This window comes from Photinus pyralis, unplaced genomic scaffold, assembly GCF_008802855.1.
Source record: "Photinus pyralis isolate 1611_PpyrPB1 unplaced genomic scaffold, Ppyr1.3 Ppyr1.4_LG5, whole genome shotgun sequence".
Taxonomy (NCBI): domain Eukaryota; kingdom Metazoa; phylum Arthropoda; class Insecta; order Coleoptera; family Lampyridae; genus Photinus; species Photinus pyralis.
In genome coordinates, this window is record NW_022170596.1 from 21,642,725 (window position 1) to 21,668,596 (window position 25,872).

The window sequence follows — 25,872 nt, forward strand, 5'->3', positions numbered from 1 at the left end:
AAATTAATGTTATCTCTCATTGTATTCTAATGAAAGGTCTCAACGAAAGGAATTAATTTCTACCAACCATAGCCCTCCTCCTCGACCTCTTATCGTGATCGGGTATATTCCCTTATACCTCAAGAACGGATTGTCGGAAGAGGGTACCTACTCACAAAGGGCGATTGAGACTAGGATTGAGACGCCTGCAAGAAATATATCCATTGGTGATGTCAAAACAAAAGCTCTGTCGGTTAAAAAATGCGCTTTATCTGCACAAGAGTTGTGCACAGTTTATACTTGTTTTATTGTGGAGATGTATAATCGCTAATATGCAGGTACTATGCGATCAAAAATGAGTTGCTGTCAAGTCACCTTTGGAATTTTTGTTTTCATGGTAAATAGTACTTAACTTGAATTTCCAAAGGCGACTCGACAGCAACTCATTTTTGATCGCCCGTTGTTTAAATCTCTACACAAAGTTCACTGTCAATTTTTATATTTCACATGTTTTGTAATACCATACGTCGACATAATTCCCACACGCAATATGCGTAAGAATTTAATTTTGGTTCATAGTCTAAAAACTGAATCTTCTCAGCTTTTTGGAATTGTGATGCGTTGCATGGTAACCTCGAATTCGTTACAAACCATAAATTTTTCACATCATCATTTATTCATTATTATTTACATACTTGGTGGTATATCTAGATCGACTTTTCATATAAATTCGTTATATTCACTTTAACTTTGAAGCAGAATTTAGCCGCGCAATGGTGTTCCGCACCCTTCCTGTGTCTTTGCAACGAAAGGCGATCGAAGAACTGAACGAAGATCCACCTATGATTGACGAATGTTTGTTGTGTATTCGGGAATGGATCGAAAAGCAACCACATTTAAAGGTCAAATCAGGTTAGCTAAACCTTATTCATAGACTAAACTAAGGTAATAATTTTCTTTCTCTTTTTTTTAAATGTGCCATATAGATGATGAGTTATTACTAGTTTTTCTTCGAGGATGCAAATGGAGCCTGGAACGTGTAAAAGAAAAACTTGATCACTTCTATACGGTACGCACTTTAATTCCTGAGTTTTTCTCAGACAGAGACCCCTTAAGTGAAGATATACAAACGTTTCTTAATAGAGGGTAGGTATCACAGATCACTTCAAAAAGAAATGTTCAACCATTTTTGTTTAGAGTTATGTTGCCGTTACTAAATACAAACGGTTCTGATGGACCAAGAATTTGTTATTTTAATTACGAATGCGTTGATTTGAATTTGCCAACAATCATTATACCAAAATACTTTTTTATGGTACTTGACGCGCTGCTGGAAGAAGATGATCATCTAATAGTTTCTGGAATAGAAATTATAATAAATATGAAAGGATTGCCTGCTAGCTATTTAATGCGGTTCACCCCAACAGTGATTATGCAGTCTATCCATTGCCTTCAGAGTGCATATCCACTCCGAGTTAAAAGAATAGTGTTGATAAATGCAATGCCGGCTATTGAGAAAGTTTTCTCCGCCATCTTTATGCCATTCTTCGGGAAGAAAATTAGAGACAGGGTGAGTGACGATCGCACTACGAGGCTATATACAGTAGATACTTTTTAATCATTTATTGTTTGTGTTTCCGATTACATAATTCATCTTTATTGGGCACTTTGTTTTAAGATACACGTGCTGTCCACAAAAAATATCGAAGAGGCCTATAAGTATATACCCAAGTCTTCCTTTCCCGAAGAATTGGGCGGGGCAAACGGATCTTGTGTCAAATTGACAGGTATAAATATATCACGACCGTTTCGATGTAATTACCAAACAAAATCATAGAAAAATGGAAAAACAAGATTGAAAACAAAAGACAATATTTTTTAGAAGAAGAAATGTACAGGAACAACGAACTGATCAGGCAAGGCGAACCGAAGACAACCAGTGAGGTGTTCGGTGTAGTAGGATCGTTTAGAAAGCTTAGTGTAGACTAATGAGCAAATATTTTGCTCACAAAATCCACAATGTTTTTGCAAGCTAGCAGTCCACGAATCGCTGACAATGTTGCTATTGATTTTATTACCTTATTTGTTGTAAATAAAACATTGTGGCCAATATGAGTTGTATCTACATTATTATACCTATCTCGTTTCTTTTGGGCACGTTCCCGTTCCATTCCTCCTTGACTTCTCAGACCATACGTTGCAGCAGCCTTTCCATATCTGATCATGTACCTAGTCTTCCACCGCCGTTACAACAATTTAGGATACGATTCACTCCATTGCAACTGACCGCCATGTAACCGATTTCCCAGCACTTTAAACACCTTCGTTTGATCGGTCTTCAGGCGGAACCTACAAAGCATAAAGCCCAGCCTCAATAAGTCCTCGATCGACTTTTCTCATGTTTTAGACCGAAACTCCGCGCTTTCGATGCAGATTTGAGGATTGCTTCAACGTACTGCTCTCTCCTTCGTGGCGTAATCCAAACTTTCACCTCTAGCGTTCGGTTATTTTCTTGCAGGACCATCTCTTTCCCCTCTACCGCGTATCTAGTTTTGTGCATCATACCCTGATTCTGCTGCTGCGAGTCCACTCCTGGCATGCCCGCTTATCGTATCACCTTAAGGACATCACTCACGTGATTCTCCCTTCGCAACTTAACTAGGACCGGCTCCGACCTCGACGCACGTCTCGTAATAATTGGCTGGGGTGTGCCCTCACTTTAACTACTAGTTTACCCATTTGTTCCCGCTTGCCCGGCCTTTCTTTTTACGATTTACGGTCTTTTGTTTCAGTGTTTCACCAATGCCCGCTTTCTGAGTTCTCTTCATCCCGGCGTATGTTAAATCAGGGACCCGCTTATAATTAAGCCCCTTAACCGAGTCTCATTTCTGGGTTTATGTAATAGCGAGTAGGGACGAGGACGGGGTAGGGAGGGGGGAGGAGTACCGGCAAAATTTCATAGAATTTTTTTATTAATTAATACATACCAAGAAATTGCTTTAGAATAACGTATGAATGAATTACACCATTAAAATTACGTGTTTCAGTTCGTAACATATTTATTATAGTTATAGGGTGCGATATTAGGAGATACCTACCTCTTGACAGGCTGATGCTACAAAAAAAGTTAAAATACAAAATTGTCTGTTGGTTTAATGTGTAGGTATACCTCAAAAACGTTTTTGTTGTACAAAGTGTTCCATAAATGTGGTATGAGACATCGTTGTTGTAAATAGAACATTATTCTATTCCAATAATAGATAGTTCTAAAAATGTCGCATACTCTTTGTTCAGAATCGTTAAACAAAACTCGTTTTTAAAAAAATTAATATTTTCTCAAAAAATCACTGTAGTTTCCAACAAAAATAAACATATTTCATTATTTTAAAATGCTATAAGATAAAACTATTGTGTTTAGTGCAAATTAACACTTTATATGGTTGTTTTTCGTTTTCCATACAATTGAATACGTGTAAAAACTTTTATTAAATGTAACGTACAAATGTTCTAAATTTAGTTATGGGGGCTTCCTACGCCGTTGTCTATTTTTTCTGCTTCTGCGCACAACAAAGCCTTGAAAATGCACTGATAATTTGAGCGGCAAATTTAAACACAAATTGTCCGTTATATACCTACTTTATATCTCATTTTTAATAAATGGGAAACCCTTTCTTATCGTAAACTGTTCACTAAGCAATGCTTTGCTTTTTATAACACATGTTCAATACCTCAATGTAATATTAATCGAGTTTCATACACTTTTCCCTAATTCCTCCCTTAAAATGAACTAACATATTTACAATTAAATTACAAAAAAATTGTATTATGTGATGTTTCACAATGTATAGGTTTGATTACCTCCACGTTGATTACGCTAATGATCTTGATTTTTCTTACTCGGTTGACTTTGATATATCCAAAACTTAATTTGGGTAAATTTATGATAAGAAAATTTGGGAACTTTGTGCTCCGATAAAGCGTCAATTTTAAATAAATCATCAAAGTCAAAATCGATACGTTACCTGAATTATATCTTCAAACGAGAAAAGTTGCGCAATTAAAGAGTAATTGTGATACTGTAAAGAAAACCAAAATATTCAGATTACTTCCGAAGATATGCCAGAAAAACCGAAATTTACCGATTTTGTTTTTGTCTTATCTTCGGAAGTAAACGGAATTTTCTGGTTTTCTTCTAAAGCATGATAATACCTTTTTAATTGCGCATCTCTAATTTGACCTTAGTCGTATCTTCTATGGTTTCGGAGATCCCCATGATACCAGTGTATAATAAATAATAAATTAGTTTGTTTTCAATATATATTTTTTATTATAAAATTAAGAAGTACAATTACGCGATACAGATCTTCACCAATAAGAACTTGACACCATTTTACGAGTTCGTGATTTTCTCGTACGTTTGACAGGCACGGTTCAGTCCTGCAGCTTGAAGAAACTTTGCGTTGGAGAAACGATGTAGAAGTAGTAAACTTGCTAATCCAAGTATAGCGACATTTGCAACAGCACCAGTAACTACAACTGAAAACGAAATTACTTCAATGTGATATACCTACAATTTCTCACTTTAAACACTTACCTACGGTACCGCCAACTCCAATAGCGTCCACAAAAGCTAAAAATTAATATAGTGTTACATTTTCAATATGCATATAGATACAAAAAAGGCAGCTAATTCAAAGTTCAATGGTAAAAACTGTGGCTGCTACCAATAGCGCACCCAACTTCGTTGGAAAATGCGCTAAAAAGTTAAGAAAATTGCAAAATATAACACGTTTAAATTTACCGCCAAACACTATTGACACTGACTGTACTTTAAAAAATAAAAGTAGCGTCATATCTTGTAGAGAAATGAACGGACGGATAGACAGACGGACACACTATGGAAAATGTGGAATAATATTTTGTTACATTAGAGCGTCTATTCACAGAGATAGATATGCTGTACTTCAATTTATTGTTGTACCTAGGTATGTGTAAGCTCCTATAGTGCCTACCCTTCTAAAGGGTTTATGTTAAAACTCAAAAGAAATTATTTTGCCAGACGCTCCTAGATTTAAAATTATGTTGTAAAGATAAGAGTGAACTCCTCCTTTTATCAAATGGGGCGGTAACACGTAACTTAAGTTTGAATTCCGCAAGACGTGGCAGCACTTTCCTAATAAAATTTCGCTCGAATTTTACAGATGCAGCGTCCCGGGCCGTGTCTGTTTACTGGTACATAATAAACTTTTTTTAGTTGCTGTGAATGGATTTTGCCAGAGGAAGGTTAACGCTAGGATTGTATCGAATTTGTTTTGCTATTATTTTTGTTGTTTAAGATCTACGACCCTTTGAATATTGTCTAAAATAGCAATTCTTTATCGCTCTGTATCGTATGATTTGAAGTTACTATTTAAAATACAATTGGATACAATCCTAGATTACACCTTTATAAACATAATAATCATTCACTTTTACCATTATTACATTTTCTATACGAATAAACAGACACGGCGCGAAACACTTTTACATAGGTTTTTGCGCTGGTATAGAAGCCTCTTAACATAAGGTGAATCTAGTTTATTGTCAATGCAATGTACGAGAAGGAAAACAAATGGAGATTGGGACGTCTGGAAGAGAAGATCTCGAAAACGGTTTGTGGGAGGAATGTACTCTCAACGGGAAGAAAGATCGTCTAGACGAGACACGTCTACTTCCAATGTAAAAACTTAATTGTGAATAACTTGAAAATGTAGGAGTACCTAAACCATCCACAAAGGGAAACTTCAAAAATTTCGCTTGACTCTTCCTGCATTATGTAGCGTGGATTTTGAATGTACCTATGCCAGGCGGTCTTTACATGTGTATGTGCAAAGAAACCTTCTTCCTTTAATAACCTACTACTATAAGTGGGTAAACATCGATAAATATAGCACTTCACTTCCTTATATCCCAACTATTTACTATGCTATTTCGGTTTTTAAAAAATGTGCTTTATCGGCACAAAAGTTGTGCACAGTTTATGCTTGTTTTATTTTCTTTTTCAATGCAAACTCACATAATAGGAATTCAAACGAAGTGTGACACCCAGCAATGTGTAACGTTTCTCTCTTTCACAATTTAAATATATATATATATATATTCTTACGCGATTTATGTATTTCGTCTGTAATCCGTTTAGTTAAGATACCTATGGCATATTTGTTTTTACCTTAGTTCTATATTTCCGCCGCCGGCGTCGAGTGTTATTTACAATAGTTATCTGTTTCGCAGCCAGAGGTTGTGCAGATGCGTTTCGTGATAGTTCTAATTCGATCCTTTCTTTAATTTAATCTTGCGTACAGTTGTATTTTTTTGCGCAGAGAATATCTGCATTCACACTGGTTACGTGCAAACTATTCTTCTCGATACGCCATTACTGTTACTTGTCTTATTGTCTACCAGAAAAGGGCTCTTGTAGTGGGTATCACCATATTTCTTTGGAGTGTTTCTCTTTATTTCTGATGTGCTGTGGTGCTCTATTGAATACGCTTCTCAGACGTTGTAGTTTATCTCATGGAACACGTACATAAAGGTTTCGCCGTAATTCGACCCTACTTACAAAGTTACACAGAAAAAAATCGAAATCGTTGGAACACATAGTGTACCTATGCAAAGTAAACGCACGCTAGCGTAGTATTAAAATGCGAATTATTTTTACCGCATCAAGATATTGGTCATTTGAGCCGAATCAAATTTCAATTTTACAACGGTTCAGCAGATTAATCAAAAATTACGGTAAACCAATAAAAAAATGGCGTGTGAGTTGAACACACAGTGAAAAATGTTTCTTATCTATTTCGGTTTGACCTGCGTTTTAAATTACGTAACTGCGCGCGATAGTGCTTTACGAGTAGGTAGTTCTACTCCATTTAGTTTAGACCATGGTTTATATAAATAACGTACATCCAAGACCTCTTACCATCAACAAATTCTGCAAAGTTGGTAGGCGTAGGGCGATCGTCCTCCGTTTCATTCTTTCTCGTAGGTATCTTAAACGACGCGATGATTTTACCCGATTGATTTAGTAATGGTTTATACTTCTTTTCTATTGCAGCACCTAAAAGCAAATTAAAGTTTACCAGATCTACCACATCGAGCTAGGTAAAGTTTTACTCGTCAAGGGTAACAAACTTTCAGGAACGCCTGCGAATAAATCATTAACTTTTGAAATTTGTCCCATTTAACGTCACCTTCTGAAGAAATCGTGTCAAGTTTCTCTAACCCTTCAACAATGTATACGCTTCCATTCCCATCAGCGGAATAAGGAAGTGTAATTTTGCTAATGTTGCGACCATCAACGTTAAGAGTTTTTAGTTCCATTGCTGCTACATCTGCAATTATATCAGTAATTCTTAGGCCCATTGCAAAGCGGTACTTGCCTTCTGTAGGTGTGTCCCCCATTAAACTCGTCGAAGCATTTACAGATATCTGATCTAAGGATATATTAATTATTAGTTATCAGTAGTGATTAACGCATTAGGGCTTACTTTCATCTGTTCCGATTGTCAATACTGTTGCAGATCTTCCCTTCGGTATGCTAAGCTTTATTATGGTCTTGCCATCGTCGGTGCTAAAAACATCATACTGACCAGGCTGAGAACCGTTCACTAAAAGTTTAATTTTTATTCTACTAGAACTGTTGATGGGAGAACCATGCCTGCCATACCATTTTCTTCAATGATCAACGCAGTATTTGGCGATTTGTCTTTCTGATATGGCGCAGTTAAATTATGGACCAGCTTCCCACCCAGATCAAATGTTCCAAAATTGGCCAAATCCTTAATACCTATAATAACAATTGATTACCTGTTAATGCCTAGTCAGGAACGAGAACTGATGACGGCGGTATGCGCAACAATAGGAGAAGGTAAATTTCGACTTACTTTTGATTCCTTTCAATTCGTCTTTCGGTAATACAAACTCAATCAACATCTTGTTGGTATCATTAAACAAGAATTCGTGAGCGATCCCTAGCGCAGTTTCACCTAAAATGTATCACTTTTTTTGCACTACTTTGGCGACTAATTTCTCACCTTTCAGCGATGATAAGTCGATGAATTCTGTAACTTAAAATTCGTAACTAGCCCATTTCATTGTCTTGTTACCTTTGGTATTCGTTGGCAAGTCGTCGATACCTTCAATACCTTCAAATGTGAAAATTCGTTCCCTTGCGTCCTTATTTACGGCGGGTAAAGTTATTTTAGCGGAGTTTCTACCATTTAGAGCAAAAATTTCGAATTTCATTTGCGATTCATGGTTACCTAAAAAATTTAAGCTTAGTAAGGTTGGGCGTTCATTTTAACTTAAGGTTATTCTTAAACGCGTTACTTTCTCAAACTGCACATTCGCTTAGAGAGGATAGCATTCATGTTACACAAGTTATGTATAATATTTGCAACAATAACAACAATAATTGCGTTTTATTTTTAAAATAAAGAGATTCTTTGTAACGGGAGCCCGCTCGCGCATTTGATTTATTTAATTTTTTTTTCGTTTTGCGTATGAAAGCTTGGTGGCGACAGGAAGTCGCGAGATAAAGAAAAATTAATGAGAAATAAGGCACCGTCTCACTGAATCAGATCAGTTTCGTTATCAAGACTGCTGAGTCGAAGTTTTTGCTGAGTAGAGTTTTCTGATCAATGGGTTTGTGGAGATATGATTGTTAAGGGGATGAATATAATGTTGTGTAAAGAGTAGTAAGAACAGTTCGTAGTACCGCGAGAAGCTGTAATTACTCTGGCCCTGAACTAGGAAAGCGAGTTCTGCACCGATCACGCGATTGACGTTGTTGCACGCAGATAACGTAACTTTAAGTTACATTCTTTTTACTGACGGATTGTTCTGAGGCAATCATATCAAATCTCTAAAATTCGAACCGTATTTCTTCACAAAGTACAGGAATCACCATTGAATTTTTTTATCGTCAACCCTTGGGGATCAGGCTGCACTAGAATTGTACGATACAGGAATATCGGTTCCATAAAGTATGCTAGATAAGGTATATTTTTCTGTAATTTTCTTTAAAAGCGACAAATTAATCTTCGTAAGACGTAGTTGAATAGTAAGAGAAAAACCCGGCGAATTTGTGGTTTTACCTAAGATGGACGACACTTGACTTTGACACGATGAATCATGAAAATATTACCGAGTATAGCTATACTATACTATGGATTCAGTATTGATGCTCTCCCTTTATATTGTGGAGTTCCTCAAGGGTCCATATTAGGCCCTTTGCTATTCATTCGTTACACCGCAAATATTCACAAATGCCTGTAGCAGGTGAAGTTTCACCAGTGTGCAGATGATAACCAGCTAGGTATATTATCATTTTCATGAGTGCATGTAACACAAACTCAGGAATATGTAACCAGTGACTTTGCAAATTGATCGATGATCCTATTCGGGAGAGCGAACGATACAGAACAGAACAAAGGCCTGGTAAAAATTCGGATAAAAGACGTTATGAGTTCAAGATAAAGAACGTTGGAGTGATAATGGATTCTCATCTCCGTTTCAAAAAGCAAGTTTTAGAAATGATCAAAACGCCTTTATGAATTTAAAACTCATATTTCATCATCGCTATAGCGTAGATCAACATCTAAAAATCATATTGTGTGAGCACCAGAACTCTGGCAGGTCAATTATGGTTAGGGCCCTTATTTGGATACAGCTGACAAATATAGAGTTCAAATAATTCAAAATTCGTAACTTAGATTAATTTATGTTGATCGCATCTCGCATAAATTAACTGAAGCAAAATGGCTGAACATGGAAAATAGGAGACTTGTGTACTATACCTAAGTATAAAGGCAGATCTATTTAATTTGGGAGTCCGTCGAGTGTAGTGAGGCACTCAGCGTCAAGCTTAGTTGGAAGCGCGACAAGAAAAGATACTTACGTGTTAAACCAGGTTAGTATCGAGGAAAATTAAGTCACCGGCGAGTGCGTGTAAGACGATGAGGTTTAACGAAACATCCGTTTTGCGCCATGAAATATACCTGATTTAATGAACGCATGGTATATGGATGAACTTAACCGGACTCTTGATTACTACAAACTGTTCTGGATCTATTTATTATCTTCTAGAAGTTGGCAATAGAGTGTAGAATTAATTGCTCAATTTGTTGTGCCACTGATAGTAAAAGAAGATACAGTATATAATTGATCAGTTTTGTAGCCATTTCCATGTATAGATATGTAAATTATTAACGATCGTTTATAATTTTGTATTGCTGTCTGTCTGTCTGTCCGTCCGTCCGTCCGTCCGTCCGTCCGTCCATCCGTCTGTCTGTCCGTGTGCTAACTTTGTGTAGAAACGTTCGATCGCTTTGCAGATTGATACATATGTTCTTCGGGATATATGAAAGGTCGCTATTGTTTTTTGGCTGCGTAGACTAACGGGCCAAAAAGTTACCGCCCAAAAACTGCCCAAACCTCCAAAAAGGGTTTCTCTTATAACTCTTGTTACAAAGAACATATGAATGTCCGGTTTTCTGTGTTAGTAAATATTTCATAAACTTCAGGCAACTATGCAGATGCAAAAAACTTTTATATTTGCGCAATCCCAAATTTTTTATTTGTTAGGATATTTAATGGAAATTTTGTATGTAGGTGCCTCAAATAAAAGTAAAACTAGAGCCGAATCAAAAAATTTGTTTTGCGCATGCAAACTAATGCCGATTCAAAAGTTCTTTTTACAAGCCATGCTGATCTGGTGGGACAGAATCAACCCCTTAAGGTGTATTTGTAAAAATGATGTATGTGTGAAGATGTCGAGGATCGTTCGGTATTCAGTTGTATCGGATTTTTTTGCAGCATTCAAATAAGCTCCCATCATTTGGAAGGTGTCACAAGATTAATATTTTATGATTTCAGTTCCGTTTATTAATTATTAACCGATTTCATGTTTGTAATGTTAAGTGAAAATCAGGATAAAATTACGACGTCGTAGTTTGTGTAGGTAACGCAGACTTATACGCTTGACCCGAAAATTGCAAGAGAAAATGGGTATTAGGGGGACGTCTGAATTTAGAAATTTTAACCTGACCAATTAAGTAAGAATAATTATGGCTGGCTAGGCGGCTGTCCGGCTGAGATCTCAGCAACTACAATAGCTAGAGAGTTCAAATTTGCACTAAAAGCTTTCCGCTATAGTGCAGATGTGCAGGTTCTAGTCTATTTTGAGTTAGATTACTTGTGAGATCGATAATTTAAGAAAATAATTTTGATATGGATTTTGGAGGTGCTATAATTTTATCGTTAGATAGGGCTACCAGTATAACAACTTAATTATTTACTTTGCGATTTGTTTTACAAAATAAAGACGTACCCTCAATTGTAATTCAATAAAATTAATTATTTAACGCAGCCAAAATTACTCGTGAGATCAATAATTTTAAACTTCGCTAATAAAATACTGATCTGTATTACCAAAAATGCGCTTTAATCATGCATATGCTACTTTACAACTTGTTTTGGTTTCTATTTTATTTATTTCTATGGTTCATAATTCATTAATCATAATCATATGCTGGTATTGCATTACATCAGACTTTCTCAATCTTATAACTTATATTTGGGGTGCATATACATAATTAAATGTGAAATCGAAAACGTCCTATTTTGGTTTTAATCCGTAACCATCTTCAACGGTTGTTGAGGGTGTCAAAATTTTAAGTCATACAACGCGGCTTGAAAAAACTTTTTAAATTTTTTTCGCATACACTGGACAAAATGGCTTAAAAAGCTCTACAAAAAATTTCATTACAATTTTTTTCTGAGTTCCTTTGTTTTTGAGAAGTTTTGAATTGAAGTTAGACTATTTATTTTATTTTTTTAAATTCCTATTTTCTCTAAAAGTAAGCATCAGAGTGAAAAATATCAATTATAAAAAATATGTGTCTTGATGAGGGTTACAAAAAAGGGTTCTACACTTTTTGCGTCGGGTTCAAAATAAACGCGCTAGAGGGCATTTTCTAAATGTTATACTATGACCAAAGATAATTGCAATGACTATTAAAAGTAGTCGGAAAGTCAAGTCAGGAGTTTACCTGATAACTACTTTAAATGCTTTTGTGTTTAGAAATTATTTTGGTAAAGACTAACTGTAAAAAAGCAAAAAAATAATAATACTAGGGATGCCGCGAATTTTGTTTAATAAATTTAATGTGCTGCCAGACAAAAAAGTTTAAGAAACACTGATATAGACCGATCCCTTTAAAGATATTGATGAATGGGAATTTTGTCGGTTAAATAGTAGATAGGTATAGAGAAAACGTTCCTTAAAGACTCGGTCGGTTCATTTTTAACCGTTGGAAAATTTTAAAAGAAACATTTCCACTGTATAAAATATTTTAAATATGCATGAGATGAATAAACATAGAAGGTGTTTTCCATTCAAATTCAAAAGTAACAAAAATCTTCTAATTCTGTTGACCATATCATTTTTAGCGCATTTGCACAAAAATTTGAAAAAAAATGCGCTATTGTGGCCACTTCGTCCGCCCGTCCATCCATCCGGGCGCTACTAGATCTTTATCTTGAGCTATTGTTCTACCTTTTTCGCTTTTTGGTTCGCTATGGTGCGCGGCTTCCACCAAGGAAGTAATTTTGTCTGTGCAGCTTAAAAAAACGTTATATAGCGCGTTCGCACCTCCAGATGCAGTATGGGGTCTTATGGACTAATTGCCTCTCTTACTAGTTTGCGTCATTCTTCGATAATACTATCCTTGTTTCTGACCGCATTGATGTCAAATTGACATATGATTAAGTTGAAGTATTAAAACAATACATAATCTCCTTGCGCTGTCATTGTCACGTTTGGCAAGCATGTACTGTATGTCCATAAGCACCATACTGAATTTGGAGGTGCGAACGCGCTATAGTAAAAAATCTATGTTTGTCATGTAGGTACCATAATTTTACACGTTTGCCCCTTATTAACGATCCTCGAGATCGTTTATAATGTTGTATTGCTCCTTGCCCATCTGTCTGTCCGTCTGTCTGCCCGTCTGCGTCTGTCTGTCTTTGTGCAGTTGTGCATGATAACTTTTGTATTTGCGTAATCCAATTTTATTTTTTGTCCAGATATTTAAATAAAATGTTGTTTGTAGGCATCTCAAATAAATTTAAAACTGCGAATGTTAAAATAGGTATTCTCGATATTGATACATGCTACAACCAAAATACGCGGCAGGCCGATTTTGGTTTATTTTAAATTTTAATATACCTACGTAAATATATTTAAATTGTCTTTATATGCGATCACAGTGGCAGGTTTGGAAGAAATATACCAAACTTTCCTGATAAAATTTGGTCAGAGTATTTCCCTAAATTTGAGCCAGCCGTCGGTATATTTTGTGCGATTGTGAAATCTAACTTTAGAACTAGGTATTTTAACCCTGCAATGTAACAACCGTTACAATTAACAACGCGTTTGATAAACGGAGTCGTAAATTATGGAAAATATATCTAAACTAGCAGAACGTGTCAATTCTTCAATGACGTAAAGCTGTACTCTTTACTTACCCGTTTTCATATCCGAACTTGATCCATTTGTTGTAGAGCGTACAAGGATATTACCTAAAACAGAAACTATTTTTATTAGAGTTGGGAGCACGGAAGCTCCTTGTTTAGGAAATGTGTAAGTCGAGCTAACTTTTACACATTTGCCACACCCTTTATTCCTCCAATGGAACATCCAGAATGGTATTCTTGGTACTTACGACATAATGTACAAAAAACTATACTTAAATGATTTTAGGAAGAAAACGCACGACATTCTATACCTTTTTTTTGGACTCGAATGTCCATGTGAATGTAAATACTTACTACTATCTCTTTGTACAGTGATGATAGTTGGTACTTGAGATTTTGGAATAGTAAACTTAATATTCAACTTATCATTTACATCGTACACCTCGTAATGCTTGCTTTCTGAAATAAACATTTCTGCAGTTAATACAAAATAGAGTTAAAAGCGTTACCTTCGGTAGAGTCTACGTCTTGCTCATCAATAACCAGCACTGTACCATAGTAACCTTTAGCGGCAGAATTTGGTATGGTAACGTTAGTTTGAACTTGCCCGTTAGAATTAACCCTACTGAAATCGATTCCTTTTTTGCTATCTAAAATGCAATAACTTTTTATAAGTGAGTTGTAGTAGTTATTCGCGACTTACACGTGCCATTTCTAAATTTATCAAAATGTGCACGTGTGGTTGGCACCAGCGATCCTGCAAACATGCACAGTTAAATAGTAGATATTTTAATTTGTATGGGTACCTTTTGTCGGAAGTTTAATTTTGAGAATTTTTTGTTTCTGAAACTGTGAGAGAAATTCGTACGTGATTCCTGATTTTTTTCCTAAAACATAAGTGTGCACAAGTTGAAATTTCACTCGCAAGGAAAAGAAAGTGATCATACCTTTAGGTGAAGGTGACTCTTCCAGTGTAACTAAAAGTACATCGTATAGTACATCAAATAATTTACAACGGTTTGAATTTCGCGCCAATCAAAAAATGGCGGTTTATTTAAAATTACAGACGTGAAAATGAGTTTTACCCTTAGTGTCTGGTGCAACGTTGTCAATGTCATTAATCCCTTCGAGCATAAGAACCAATTCGCTTACATCTACACTTGCGGTAAAAGGTAATGTAATTTTCATGGTGTACTTTCCATTCGCTTTTACTATCTCCAATTGAGTGACAGCCGACTTCTCTACATCTACAAAAACAAACCATTTATTTAATGTTAGATTTTATTTTGACTTTACGATCTATTGCTGTAACTTTAAACCAAGCAGGTGGTAGTAGTTTCCCGAAGTCTATAGGGTCGCTAATAAGTCTGGAAACGGTCAAAAATCGGGGAAAATATGCAAGATATCAAAAAAAGTTTTTATTTGTTACTAAGTTGTAAACGTTGATTAACAAGACAAAACGCAAACGGGTAAACGTCAAGTTTAAACGCTACTGACTTGTAAAACTGACAGCAGACCTGTAAAAATTTTACAAGTTAGTAATCTAGTAATTTCATTGGCCAGAATTAATGCGAAGTCTCTGTTACATGGATAACATGATATTTTAGACATTTCTTCAAGATCAATTTAAGAACTAATTATTTACGTTTACTATTGTTTACAAATGAGTAACAAATAAAATATTGTACATTATACGCCAGGTAATAGTTTTTACTGGCTCTAGGAGATGACAAGCTCGCCTAACGGCTCGCTAGTCAACTTCTCCTATCACCAGTAAAAACTCACTTACCTGGCTAATAATGTAAAATACTATATACAAAGTTGTGGTGCTTTTCAATTACTGCTAGGCAGTAATAATTTTAATTATACAGGGTTGATCATCAAAGCGTGGTTTTCACCAGCTGGTGGCCGCCTTCTGGAGTTCCTGTTCGGTCTGGGTGCGCTGGGCATCGGATAGGACAGCGTTTTTGGCGAAGTATTTCTCCAGGTCGTCAAAGAGGGTAATGGGGTCTTCTAGTTGGTTTCCGGAGAAGGTTTGGAGGCCGATGGTAATACTCCGTAAGATCTAACGGATTCTGTGAGCGGTCCGTGTTTTTCCGACGGGTACTTAATACAAGCTTCATTTTTCTAACAATTATTGACGGAGATACAGTTAGGTACATTTTCGACGCCCAACGGTGGTGCACAAATTAACAATGTGACGTTGAAGTGTCGGCTTCGGGCACCATTACACATTCCTTTAATAGTTTGGTGAACATTATGTTGATATGATGGCGTAATATAGTTAATTATGAAAAGATAGGGAGCTTATTCCGACATTTATATTGAACTATTGTTGTGTAAGAGTACTACTTACCAGTTGCCAAAGTCATATTTGTAGTGGAAGTTGCAATAATTTGTTCTAAAGCAAATGAAGAATTATTATATTGTTAGCAATTAGCTATACTAACTATCATCCTTCTCGATCGTTAAAATCGATGAGGATTTTCCTCTTGGTGTCGTAAATTCAATTGTCATTATTCCATCCGTGTTATTAAAGACATTGCAGTCAGGTGCACCTGAATATCCCTGAGTAACAAATGTGAGTTTCTACCGTTCTTAATTTTACCTGGAGACTGAACAATATCAACTTCTTCCATCAGTATAATTGGATCGTGTTTTTCTGCTATGGCACGTGGTATAGTAATTACAGCATCGAGTTTTGTACCTAGATTTCTTCTCTCAAACACAACACCATCTTTCCTGACTAAGAAATGATGCTAAAAAAGGTCACGCTCGAGGTAAATACTCACAGGTACTATTTGCTAAATGCTTAGATGGTGATATTGAAGATTTAGCTGAAACGTATGCTTAATAAAAACTACGCAGAGCAAACAATCCACATTACTTGTTGCCTCTATTCCATGCGGAGGTAGTTCAATTTTGACGATCTGATTGTTGGAGGAACCAGGTTGAATTTCGTATTTAATTCCAGTTGTGGTCACACCTACAAAATATACAAGTTTCTCTTACATTGCGATTGGAGCACAACAAACCTTTGGAAGATGGCAACTTGTCAAGGTCAACTGTAACTGTAAGTGGTATTAGTAAGACAAAATCGTGTGCAAGGGATCTTACCACTGGTGGAGGTCGGGAGGCGGTTTATTTCCTTTATTCCGTCAATAACTAGAGTTATTCCACCGGTAAATTTGTCTACATAAGATGGTAACGTAATCTTTGTCGTGGTGTATCCATCAGTGTCATCTACCCATTCAAGTTTTAGTACTGCTGACTGTCCAGCATCTGAAACATAGTTAAAAACATCAAATAGGTAAAATTGGAAACAGTGTGTATGCGTTCTTTGCAAATGTCCGTTACTTGTTCCCTCATATTGCAAAATCGTGAACGTTACTTTTAAATTAAGGACGGTATTGAGAATATAAGTCTCTTTAGAATTAGGAAGCGACGTACCTTCACTCGTCATGCGTGAGGCCAGATTTGATCTACAGGTCACAATAATTTCGCCTAAAAATGTTTTTTATATACTGTCACATACCATAGGTGCAACTTCTCTCGTTCTACGTACCGTTAACTTTCCTGATACTTGCAGTGGTAGGAGATTTTCCTTTTACTGTCGCAAACCTGATCGAAGTTTTCCCATCCACGTCAGGGAGAACGTCGTACTCCATTCCTTCTGGAATATATCATTTGTGAATACGTTACCTGGTATTGCACAAACCTTTAGCACGATCTACTGGAATTTCATCAATAACCAATACCGTTGGAATACCATCTCGCAGTGCAGAAGAGGGTATTGCGATTACAGTGTCGAGTTCGTCGCCCAAAATTGTTCGCTCAAATTTGACGCCGTGTTTGTTGTCTGTTAATTAACAATTAGTTATTGGCAAAATATGTTCCTCCTTACTTACAAGTGCCATTTCCTAATTTGATGTCAGTAGTTTCAGGTAACTCTGAAAGTACCTATATTAAACCGGGTTGAAATTTGTAATATGAAATTTTTCATTGAGTATAAAAGAACACATGGATATTTTAAAATGGTTTAGTAGTTGAAAGGGTTTTAAGGATCGTTTCTTCAGAGTTAGGTTTGGAGTTCAATTGTTTCTTGGCGCGAATTTTGTGTTTGATATTAATATCATAGCAATCGGTTTTGAATAAAATAATTGATATAGATTGTCAAGTTGTAATTTTCAAGTCTAATAAAATATTCTTCCTTCGTATTCAATATTATAGAATCTCATTGGAATTTGGATCAAATATAATAGGTTATGGGCGAAAGCAACAATTATAATATTGGGATCCAGCAGTTTAACGGCTGCAATTTTGATGAGTGGCAATTCAGGGTCAAGATTCATATGGACTCCCTGAATTTAGTGGACGTTTTAACGGGCGATCCACCCACTGAAGGAAAGGATAGGAGTGACTTCTTGAAAAGAGATAAGAAAGCGAAGGACCGTCTGGTCAGTCTCATAAAAAATGAATGCTTGTCATATGTACGTGACAAGGAGACTGCTAAAGAAATGTGGGAAAGTCTCCACTCGATGTTTGCAAAAAAGTCTGCTGTTAATCAATTGTTAGTAAGGAAACAATTAGCGAGACTTAGAATGGGTGATGATGACAAAGTTACATCTCATTTGGTCAATTTTGAAAACTTGATTCGAAAATTGAAAAGTAGTGGTGCTGAAATGGAAGAAACCGATTTATTAGCTCAATTTTTCTTAACGTTACCTGAGAAATATGACCCATTAATAACAGCGTTGCAAAATTTGGATAAACTAACATTCAGTATAGTTAAGGAGAGGCTACTGTTAGAGGAAACCCGTTTTGCTGAGCGTCATGAGGATGAACCGCAACAAAAAACAGCGTTTGCAGGAAAGAAGAAGCACTGGAAACGTTTTCAAAGGAATACTAAATTCCATGGAAAGTGTTACAAATGCAATAAAATTGGTCATAAAGCTATGGATTGCAGGGTAGGTGAAGCGAGGAGTGCTACTAGTGGTAATTATTCTAACAGTATTTGTTTCATGGCCGATTCAAATCGAGAATTTGTGGAGAAAGGAAACCGCACCATTGTATTTAAGTTAGATTCAGGAGCGAGTGATCACTTGGCAAATAAGAAGTGGTACTTCGCAAATATGAAACAGCTGAGGAAACCAATCACAATATGTATTGCAAAGGAAAATGAATCACTGATCTCCACGCACTCCGGAGAAGTAAATGGAATAAGCAATAAAGGCATTGAAGTTTGTATGCGGGATGTACTGTACGTTCCAGATCTACGTGATAATTTGCTGTCGGTTAGAAAATTGACTAAAGCAGGTTTAAATGTGGTATTTGAGAAGAGTGAGGCGATAATTTTAAAAAATGGACAAGTTGTTGCGACTGCGTACTTAAATGGCGAACTCTATGAATTGGAAATTGATTTAGTGAGCAGTAGCGCCTTTGTGAGTACTACTAGTAAATTTGATTTGTGGCATAAACGTTTAGGTCATATTGGTAAAGATAACATGTTGAAATTAGTTAAAGAAGGTTTATTGGAAAATATGCAAGAAAAAGAGTCTGGACTATGTAAAATTTGTATCAAAGGTAAACTGACACGTAGTCCATTCAATCATACAAGAGAAAGAGCTAAACAGCCATTGGAGTTAATTCATTCAGATGTGTGTGGACCGATTAACCCAGTTGCTTGGAATGGTTCAAGATATTTCGTTTCCTTCATAGATGATTTTACACATTTTGCAAATATTTACTTGATTAAAAAGAAATCAGAAGTATTTGATGCTATGAAAGAATATGAAGCAATGGCTACAGCCAAATTTATACTGCCCATTTCAAAATTAAGAACAGATCAAGGTGGAGAGTACTTGTCTAAGGAACAGGATAAATGGTATAAAATGAAAGGAATTCAAATACACACAACGGTTGCATATTCGCCTCAGCAGAATGGAGTGGCAGAACGGTTTAATAGAACTCTCACTGAAAAAATTAGAATGATGTTGATGGAATCCCAGATGCCGAAAAGACTGTGGTGTGAAGCTGCTTTAACTGGAGTATATTTGATCAACCGAAGTCCTACTGCTGCACTGAATGACAACAAGACACCGGCTGAAAAATGGTATGACCATTCACCAGATTTAAATAAGCTGAGGGTGTTTGGGTGCAAAGCATTTGCTTGGATTCCTGATCAGCTGAGAAGAAAACTGTCTTCAAAATGCAGGGAATCAGTTATGATTGGCTATGCTCCTAATGGGTATAGATTGTGGGATATAGAAAAACAGCGAGTTTTTACTGCACGTGATGTCAAGTTTGATGAAGAAAGTTTTCCGTTTGAGAAAAGTCGTGAAAATGCTCATACCTATACAAAAACCAAGGAAAACATATTTCAAAGATCTCGAGCAAGAGGGGGAAAATGGTTTTGTCGAGAATGTTGATGTAATTGAAGATGTCTCGGAAAATTCAATTATTGAAAATCAACAAGAAACAACTGAAGAAGAAAATGAGTCTAATGCCGAGGCGCTCCCTTCGCCAAATAATCAATGTGACGAAATGCACTTGAGGCGGAGCGATAGGGAGCGCAAGAGACCGAGTAAGTTGAAAAATTTCTTTACTACTTATAGAGCAAGTACTGCTGGTAATGTTCTTCCAGATGTTCCGGAATGTTATGGAGATATTTTTGGAAGAGAAGATAGAGATTTGTGGATCAAAGCAGTTGAAGATGAACTCACATCAAAGGAGAAGAACAAAGTATGGAAGATTGTCGAAAAGCCCGGTTTAAAAAAAATTATGGAGTCAAGATGGATTTTTTCTATAAAATATGATGAAAATGGTGTTCCAAAGAAGCATAAGGCAAGACTAGTTATAAAAGGATATTTACAGAAACATGGCTTCGACTATTTTGAAACTTATGCACCAGTTGCGAAACTCACTACAATTCGAGTTTTGTTAGCTGTTGGTATTCGTCTTGGATATTTTTTTCAACAGCTTGATGTGAAAACAGCCTTTTTGCATGGAGATCTAAAAGAAGAGATCTACATGACCATACCTGATGGTATTACAAATGAAGAAAACAAAGTGTGCAAGTTATTCAAATCACTCTACGGTTTAAAACAAGCTCCTAGATGTTGGAATGAAAAGTTGAATAGTTATCTTTTGCAAATTGGATTTGTAAGGTCAAAACATGATTATTGTCTTTATACACGCAATGAAAATGGTCAACATATTTTTTTGGTCCTCTACGTAGATGATTTGCTTTTGGTTGGAAAAACACTTTCAGATATGGAAAATGTGAAGAGGTTGTTGTCTGAACAATTTTCAATGTCAGATTGCGGAGAGTTGAAAAATTTCCTGGGTATGAAGATTAAAATTGGTTCAGATTACATAAACTTATCTCAGCCCCACCATATTGAAAAGATTTTGAAGAAATTTGGTTTACAGGATTGCAATGCAGTGAAGACTCCTATGGAGAAAGGATTAAAGTTGCCTTGTACAAATTCTGACGACAATAACAACAGGAAATCATATCAAGAGTTGCTGGGTAGTTTGATGTATTTGATGTTATGCGTTCGTCCTGATATTTGTTTCCCTATCAGTTATCTTGGTAGATTTCAACAGCACCCTATAGAAGAGCATTACCAATCATTGAAGAGAGTTGTTCGTTATTTAAAAGGAACCAAGAAAATGGCACTAAGATTTTCTGTTAATAGTAACATTCCACTTGTGGGTTATGCGGATGCTGACTGGGCTGGAGATACTGCAGATCGGAAATCAACAAGTGGTTTCGTCTTTAAAGTTTTTGGATGCACTGTTTCCTGGTCTAGTCGAAAACAATCTACAGTAGCAACATCTTCTAGTGAAGCAGAATATGTAGCATTAAGTGCTGCATGTGGAGAAGCTATCTGGATAAAGGGTATATTGGAAGATTTAAATATAATTATAAAAGAAGGTGTAAATATTTATGAGGATAACAGAGGCTGCATTGGAATGGCTAAAAATATGGAATGCAAGCGCTCAAAACACATAGATGTTAAACATCATTTTATAAGGGACTATGTAGAAAAAGGGATTATCAAAATAGAGCCAATATCAACGAAAGAGCAAATAGCTGATATATTTACCAAATCTTTAGATGTAACTCAGTTTGAGAAGTTAATTTGCAAGATCGGATTAGTCGATTGAGAAGGGGTATTAATATCATAGCAATCGGTTTTGAATAAAATAATTGATATAGATTGTCAAGTTGTAATTTTCAAGTCTAATAAAATATTCTTCCTTCGTATTCAATATTATAGAATCTCATTGGAATTTGGATCAAATATAATATTTGAGTATTACAAAATATACAGGGTGGTCTCAGTAGAAGGTTGGTTTTTACAAAATGTTGAAATTTTAAGGCGAATGATCCTTTATTGCGGTCCTGACTGGATATTTGCATGCGAAAGGCTTAGGGTACCGGTTTGTCGCGCTATAAGACTAAATTAATGGAAAGTACGTGACAGTCAGGCCGAGAGCGGTCGTTATCCGGCCATGGGAATTGCCTAGTTTGCGGAAATTTTCCGTTAGGCAAGTTCGAGGTGCCTGACAAACTGAAATGAGTTGGGCGGTAAACAGAATTTAATTATATTGGCTGACAGATTCGGACATGGGTATGAGGGTAGTTTCAAAAAATAAAAGTGGTATAAGAATGAAATCTTGGAAAGCGAGCCGGGGGGATTAAGGTTTTAGACTGTGCGAGCGTGGTGTTGCACGATCAGAGAAGTTAATTCAGTCGGCCACATGCAAAAGTATAGCAAGGTGGTAGTATTATACATAATAAATAAGTCTTTCGGTATTACGCGGGTAGCCCCGAGAGAGTTCGCGTACAACGGATAAAAAATTGTAAGTGAGCCATCTGAAGTTTGTAGAGGAGATTTGGCGGCAGTCACTTACAAGACGAATCAGTAACCCCGTTACGCGACATCGAGGGGGAAACATTGTCTTTGCGACTGTGTACTTAAGGTAATAGTTAATAGTAATAGTAATAGGTTCAGAAACCACAAACAAAACCTATACTAGGTACTTATATGTAAAAATGGTCGCGCCACCTTTATCCGCTGACTGCGTGGTACTTTTTTCCATCATCTCAGAAGGTGCTTTAATTGTTATAACTCGCTTGTTAGAACGATCTGAAGCAATTTCGTACTCTAAACCGGATGTAACACCTACAAAATATGTATTGGTAACCCTTTTCGGAACAAGTACAACAAAAAAGTACAACCTTTGGATGTAGACAGGTCGTCAATGGCCACTACAATAAGAAAGATGTAGTGCGCAATTCCGCAGTGCGTGGAAATTTACCTGTTGTTCCAGGTGGTATGTTATCCACGTCTTTGGCCCCTTCAAAAACAAAAGCCAGCTCACTTGAATCATCGGTCGGAGAAAACGGTAACGTAACTTTTGCAACGTACGCATCGTTTTTTTTAGTCGTTTCAAGTTTGAAGCCGCCTGAAGCCTCTGCAATAGGTTCACTATTAACTATGTACAGTACTAAATAGTCATAACTTACGAACTGCTGCAGTAGAAGGATCAATATTGGTAGATGAAGTGGCAATAATTTCATCTGAAATAGAGAGCGAATTTACAAGTGTTCGACTAGTAGTCTACCTCACTTCCGTCTTTCTTGATGGTCACCACAGTTGGAGATTTCCCTTTAGGGACGGTGAATTTGATAGTGGATCGACCTTCCTTGTCCAACAAAACGTCATATTGTGCTGCTTCTGCGATTATAGGGTGATGAATTGTAATAAACCTTCTTTGAACTTACCACCAAGTTTAGTCACACTGGTTTCTTCTATACGTAGTGTGTGGGGAATATTCTCCTTGAGTTGCGCATATGGTATTGTTACAATGGTGTCAATTTGGTTATTTACATTGCTTCGCTCAAACTTCACCCCATCCTTGTTATCTTTAAAAAATGAAATCGAATTTTGTTACATAGTTTTGTGTTGTCCTTACTCACATGTAAAGTTTTGGAAACCGACCGGAGTTGCAGTTGTTACGGGTTCACCTGTACATAATATAGAGCTTTTGTAATCAGTACCTACTTCCCACAATGGTTTATTAAACTAAGTGTGAGCATAGTACCTAAGTAAATATGACACTATGGTGGGGGGTGCGCCCAGAGGTACCTAATTAACCTTGATCGTATTCGAGTTACCATAGTTTTTTGCATCACAGCATGACGTTATTTTGTACCTACTTTTGTGATAATCACCCGTGGTGTAACGCGCGCTATCTTTGTCTTTTTTCCCGGCATCCAACGAATTTGTTATGACATCTCTTCGACTTGAGCTCTGTCGCGGCTTGACCCGCAATCCCCACGGCTCTCTTAGACTGAACTTTCTCTTGTTGATAAAATAAATTTTCTTGAGCGTCAAAACTTTTATTAGACGAAGTTTACGCCCTCGCGACCGCACTTCTCTTGCATTTTTTCTCAGAGCTCGCGAAACGAAACAGAAATTCCGTTAGTGGTCGCACTCGATCGATACTCTCCGCCGTGTTCTCCGCCAATTGCAATTTACTGTTCTTATCTGCCAGGAAAACCTAAACGACGCCAACGAAAACTGAATGACTCGCGTTGTTTACCCCGTCCGGATGTCGCCATAAACATATTCGAAATTCCCGCTCGCATGAAGCGGTATCTATAAAAATTGACGTGTATGGCTTCCAGTTTAGACCATGGCCAGAAGGAGCGAATTAAAGACGGGCGAATATTTGGGAATTCGCTCCTTCTAGACAAGGTTTAACGATAGCCCGCTCACGGATTTTGTTTAATTCGAATTTTACATAAATTTTGCCGATTCAGAGGTAATGCACCCCACGCAAAGTTGAGTTATGGGTGCCAAGAAATCTAATTAGCAAAGAAAAAATTAGGTTTATTGGTGGAATTAGAGTGAATCAGAAAAAGTGAAGTAGTGGCAATTAGGTGGTAGAAACCTGTGGGGTAATTCGTGATAAGTCACGATATCACTCGCGTCGAGCGGTTAAAGGAATTTAGCTTAAGCGGCGGTGGCGAGTTTGCGTAGAGATCTGTTGGAAAAATTCGAGTAAAGTCGCACGCGATCAAAGGTTTATAGTGATCTACAATTCAAAGGAGATATCCGAACAGGCGAACAAGAGCGTAAATTTGGAACTAAGAAACAAATCATGGTAATATTTTGAAGATCAATGGACTAAAAGTAAAACTTACATGACGTAATTCACTGCCCGTCTGCAGCAGTCGATTTGTGCGCAGATAACAATTGTTTAATGATTTTATGCTTACCGTCGGATTACGTAATTTTGAGTAATCGTGTAGAAAATTCAAAATCAAAGAAATCATACCTTTTTTAAAAATCAAAACAATTGCAATACCTTTACTCGATGACTGCGTCGTAATTTTCTCCATCATCTCAGAAGGTGCTTTAATTGTTATAACTCGCTGGTTAGAACCATCGGAAGCAATTTCGTACTCTAAACCGGATGTAACACCTACAAACATGTATTGGTAACTCTTTCTAGCACAAGTACAACAAAAAAGTACAACCTTTGGATATGGACAGATTGTCAAGGACGACTACAAGAACAACGATTTAGTACGCAAAACCGCAGAGAGTTCAATTTTACCTGTTGTTCCAGGTGGTATGTTACCCATATTTTTGATCCCTTCAAGAACAAAAGCCAGCTCACTTGAATCATCGATCGGAGTAAACGGTAACGTTACTTTTGTAATGTACGCGTCGTTTTCCATACTCGTTTCAAGTTTGAAGCCGCTTGAAGCCTCTGCAATAGGTTCACTATCAATCGGTACAGTACTATAGTCATAACTTACGAACTGCCACAGTTGAAGGGTCAATATTGGTAGAGGAAGTGGCAACAATTTCATCTGAAATAGAGAGCGAATTTACAAGTGATCGACTAGTAGTCTCTAACTCACTTCCGTCTTTCTTGATGGTCACCACAGTTGGAGATTTCCCTTTAGGGACAGTGAGTTTGATAGTGGACCGACCTTCCTTGTCCAATAAAAGGTCATACTGCGTTGCTTCTGCAATTATTGAGTGATGAACTGTAATACAATATCTTCTTGAGCTTACCACCAAAGTTGGCCACACTGGTTTCTTCAATACGTAATGTGTGGGGAATATTCTCCTTCAGTTGCGCGTATGGTATTGTTACGATGGTATCAAGTTGATTATTTACATTGCTTCGCTCAAATTTCACGCCATCCTTGTTATCTATAAGAAAATGGAATCGATTTCTGTTACATCTTTCATTGTTGGTCTTACTCACATGTAGTGTTTTGGAAACCGACAGGAGTTGTTGGAGTTATAGATTCACCTGAACATATCAAAATGAGCGCTTTTGTAA

General features: G+C 36.7%; 2 protein-coding genes across 2 annotated transcripts in view; one reads left to right on the forward strand and one right to left on the reverse strand.

Annotated features, from left to right (window-relative positions):
• The first annotated feature begins 676 nt into the window (after window positions 1–676).
• LOC116172037 (retinol-binding protein pinta-like) lies at window positions 677–2,025 on the forward strand. Its single transcript, XM_031489129.1, has 5 exons — window positions 677–891; window positions 966–1,125; window positions 1,177–1,549; window positions 1,658–1,766; window positions 1,817–2,025. The coding sequence occupies exons 1-5, from the start codon at window positions 753–755 to the stop codon at window positions 1,966–1,968; spliced, it is 933 nt and encodes a 310-aa protein (XP_031344989.1). The 5' UTR covers window positions 677–752; the 3' UTR covers window positions 1,969–2,025.
• Window positions 2,026–4,300: 2,275 nt separating this feature from the next.
• LOC116171422 overlaps window positions 4,301–25,872 on the reverse strand; it is a 29,062-nt gene continuing 7,490 nt past the window's right edge. Inside the window, exons 23-52 of the mRNA XM_031488259.1 lie at window positions 22,572–22,688; window positions 17,403–17,444; window positions 17,213–17,353; window positions 17,060–17,167; window positions 16,945–16,998; window positions 16,612–16,776; window positions 16,530–16,565; window positions 16,382–16,480; window positions 16,287–16,331; window positions 16,103–16,240; window positions 15,945–16,052; window positions 15,851–15,895; window positions 14,580–14,741; window positions 14,442–14,471; window positions 14,301–14,381; window positions 14,198–14,251; window positions 14,004–14,144; window positions 13,849–13,953; window positions 13,546–13,599; window positions 8,124–8,279; window positions 8,052–8,078; window positions 7,902–8,003; window positions 7,685–7,804; window positions 7,506–7,625; window positions 7,398–7,451; window positions 7,209–7,349; window positions 7,132–7,161; window positions 6,938–7,075; window positions 4,574–4,609; window positions 4,301–4,515 (exon numbers count right to left, since the gene is read on the reverse strand). Of these exons, the coding sequence (XP_031344119.1) occupies window positions 4,370–4,515; window positions 4,574–4,609; window positions 6,938–7,075; window positions 7,132–7,161; window positions 7,209–7,349; window positions 7,398–7,451; window positions 7,506–7,625; window positions 7,685–7,804; window positions 7,902–8,003; window positions 8,052–8,078; window positions 8,124–8,279; window positions 13,546–13,599; window positions 13,849–13,953; window positions 14,004–14,144; window positions 14,198–14,251; window positions 14,301–14,381; window positions 14,442–14,471; window positions 14,580–14,741; window positions 15,851–15,895; window positions 15,945–16,052; window positions 16,103–16,240; window positions 16,287–16,331; window positions 16,382–16,480; window positions 16,530–16,565; window positions 16,612–16,776; window positions 16,945–16,998; window positions 17,060–17,167; window positions 17,213–17,353; window positions 17,403–17,444; window positions 22,572–22,688 (2,795 nt within the window). The 3' untranslated portion in view covers window positions 4,301–4,369. The remainder of the gene's footprint in view (window positions 4,516–4,573; window positions 4,610–6,937; window positions 7,076–7,131; window positions 7,162–7,208; window positions 7,350–7,397; window positions 7,452–7,505; window positions 7,626–7,684; window positions 7,805–7,901; window positions 8,004–8,051; window positions 8,079–8,123; window positions 8,280–13,545; window positions 13,600–13,848; window positions 13,954–14,003; window positions 14,145–14,197; window positions 14,252–14,300; window positions 14,382–14,441; window positions 14,472–14,579; window positions 14,742–15,850; window positions 15,896–15,944; window positions 16,053–16,102; window positions 16,241–16,286; window positions 16,332–16,381; window positions 16,481–16,529; window positions 16,566–16,611; window positions 16,777–16,944; window positions 16,999–17,059; window positions 17,168–17,212; window positions 17,354–17,402; window positions 17,445–22,571; window positions 22,689–25,872) is intronic.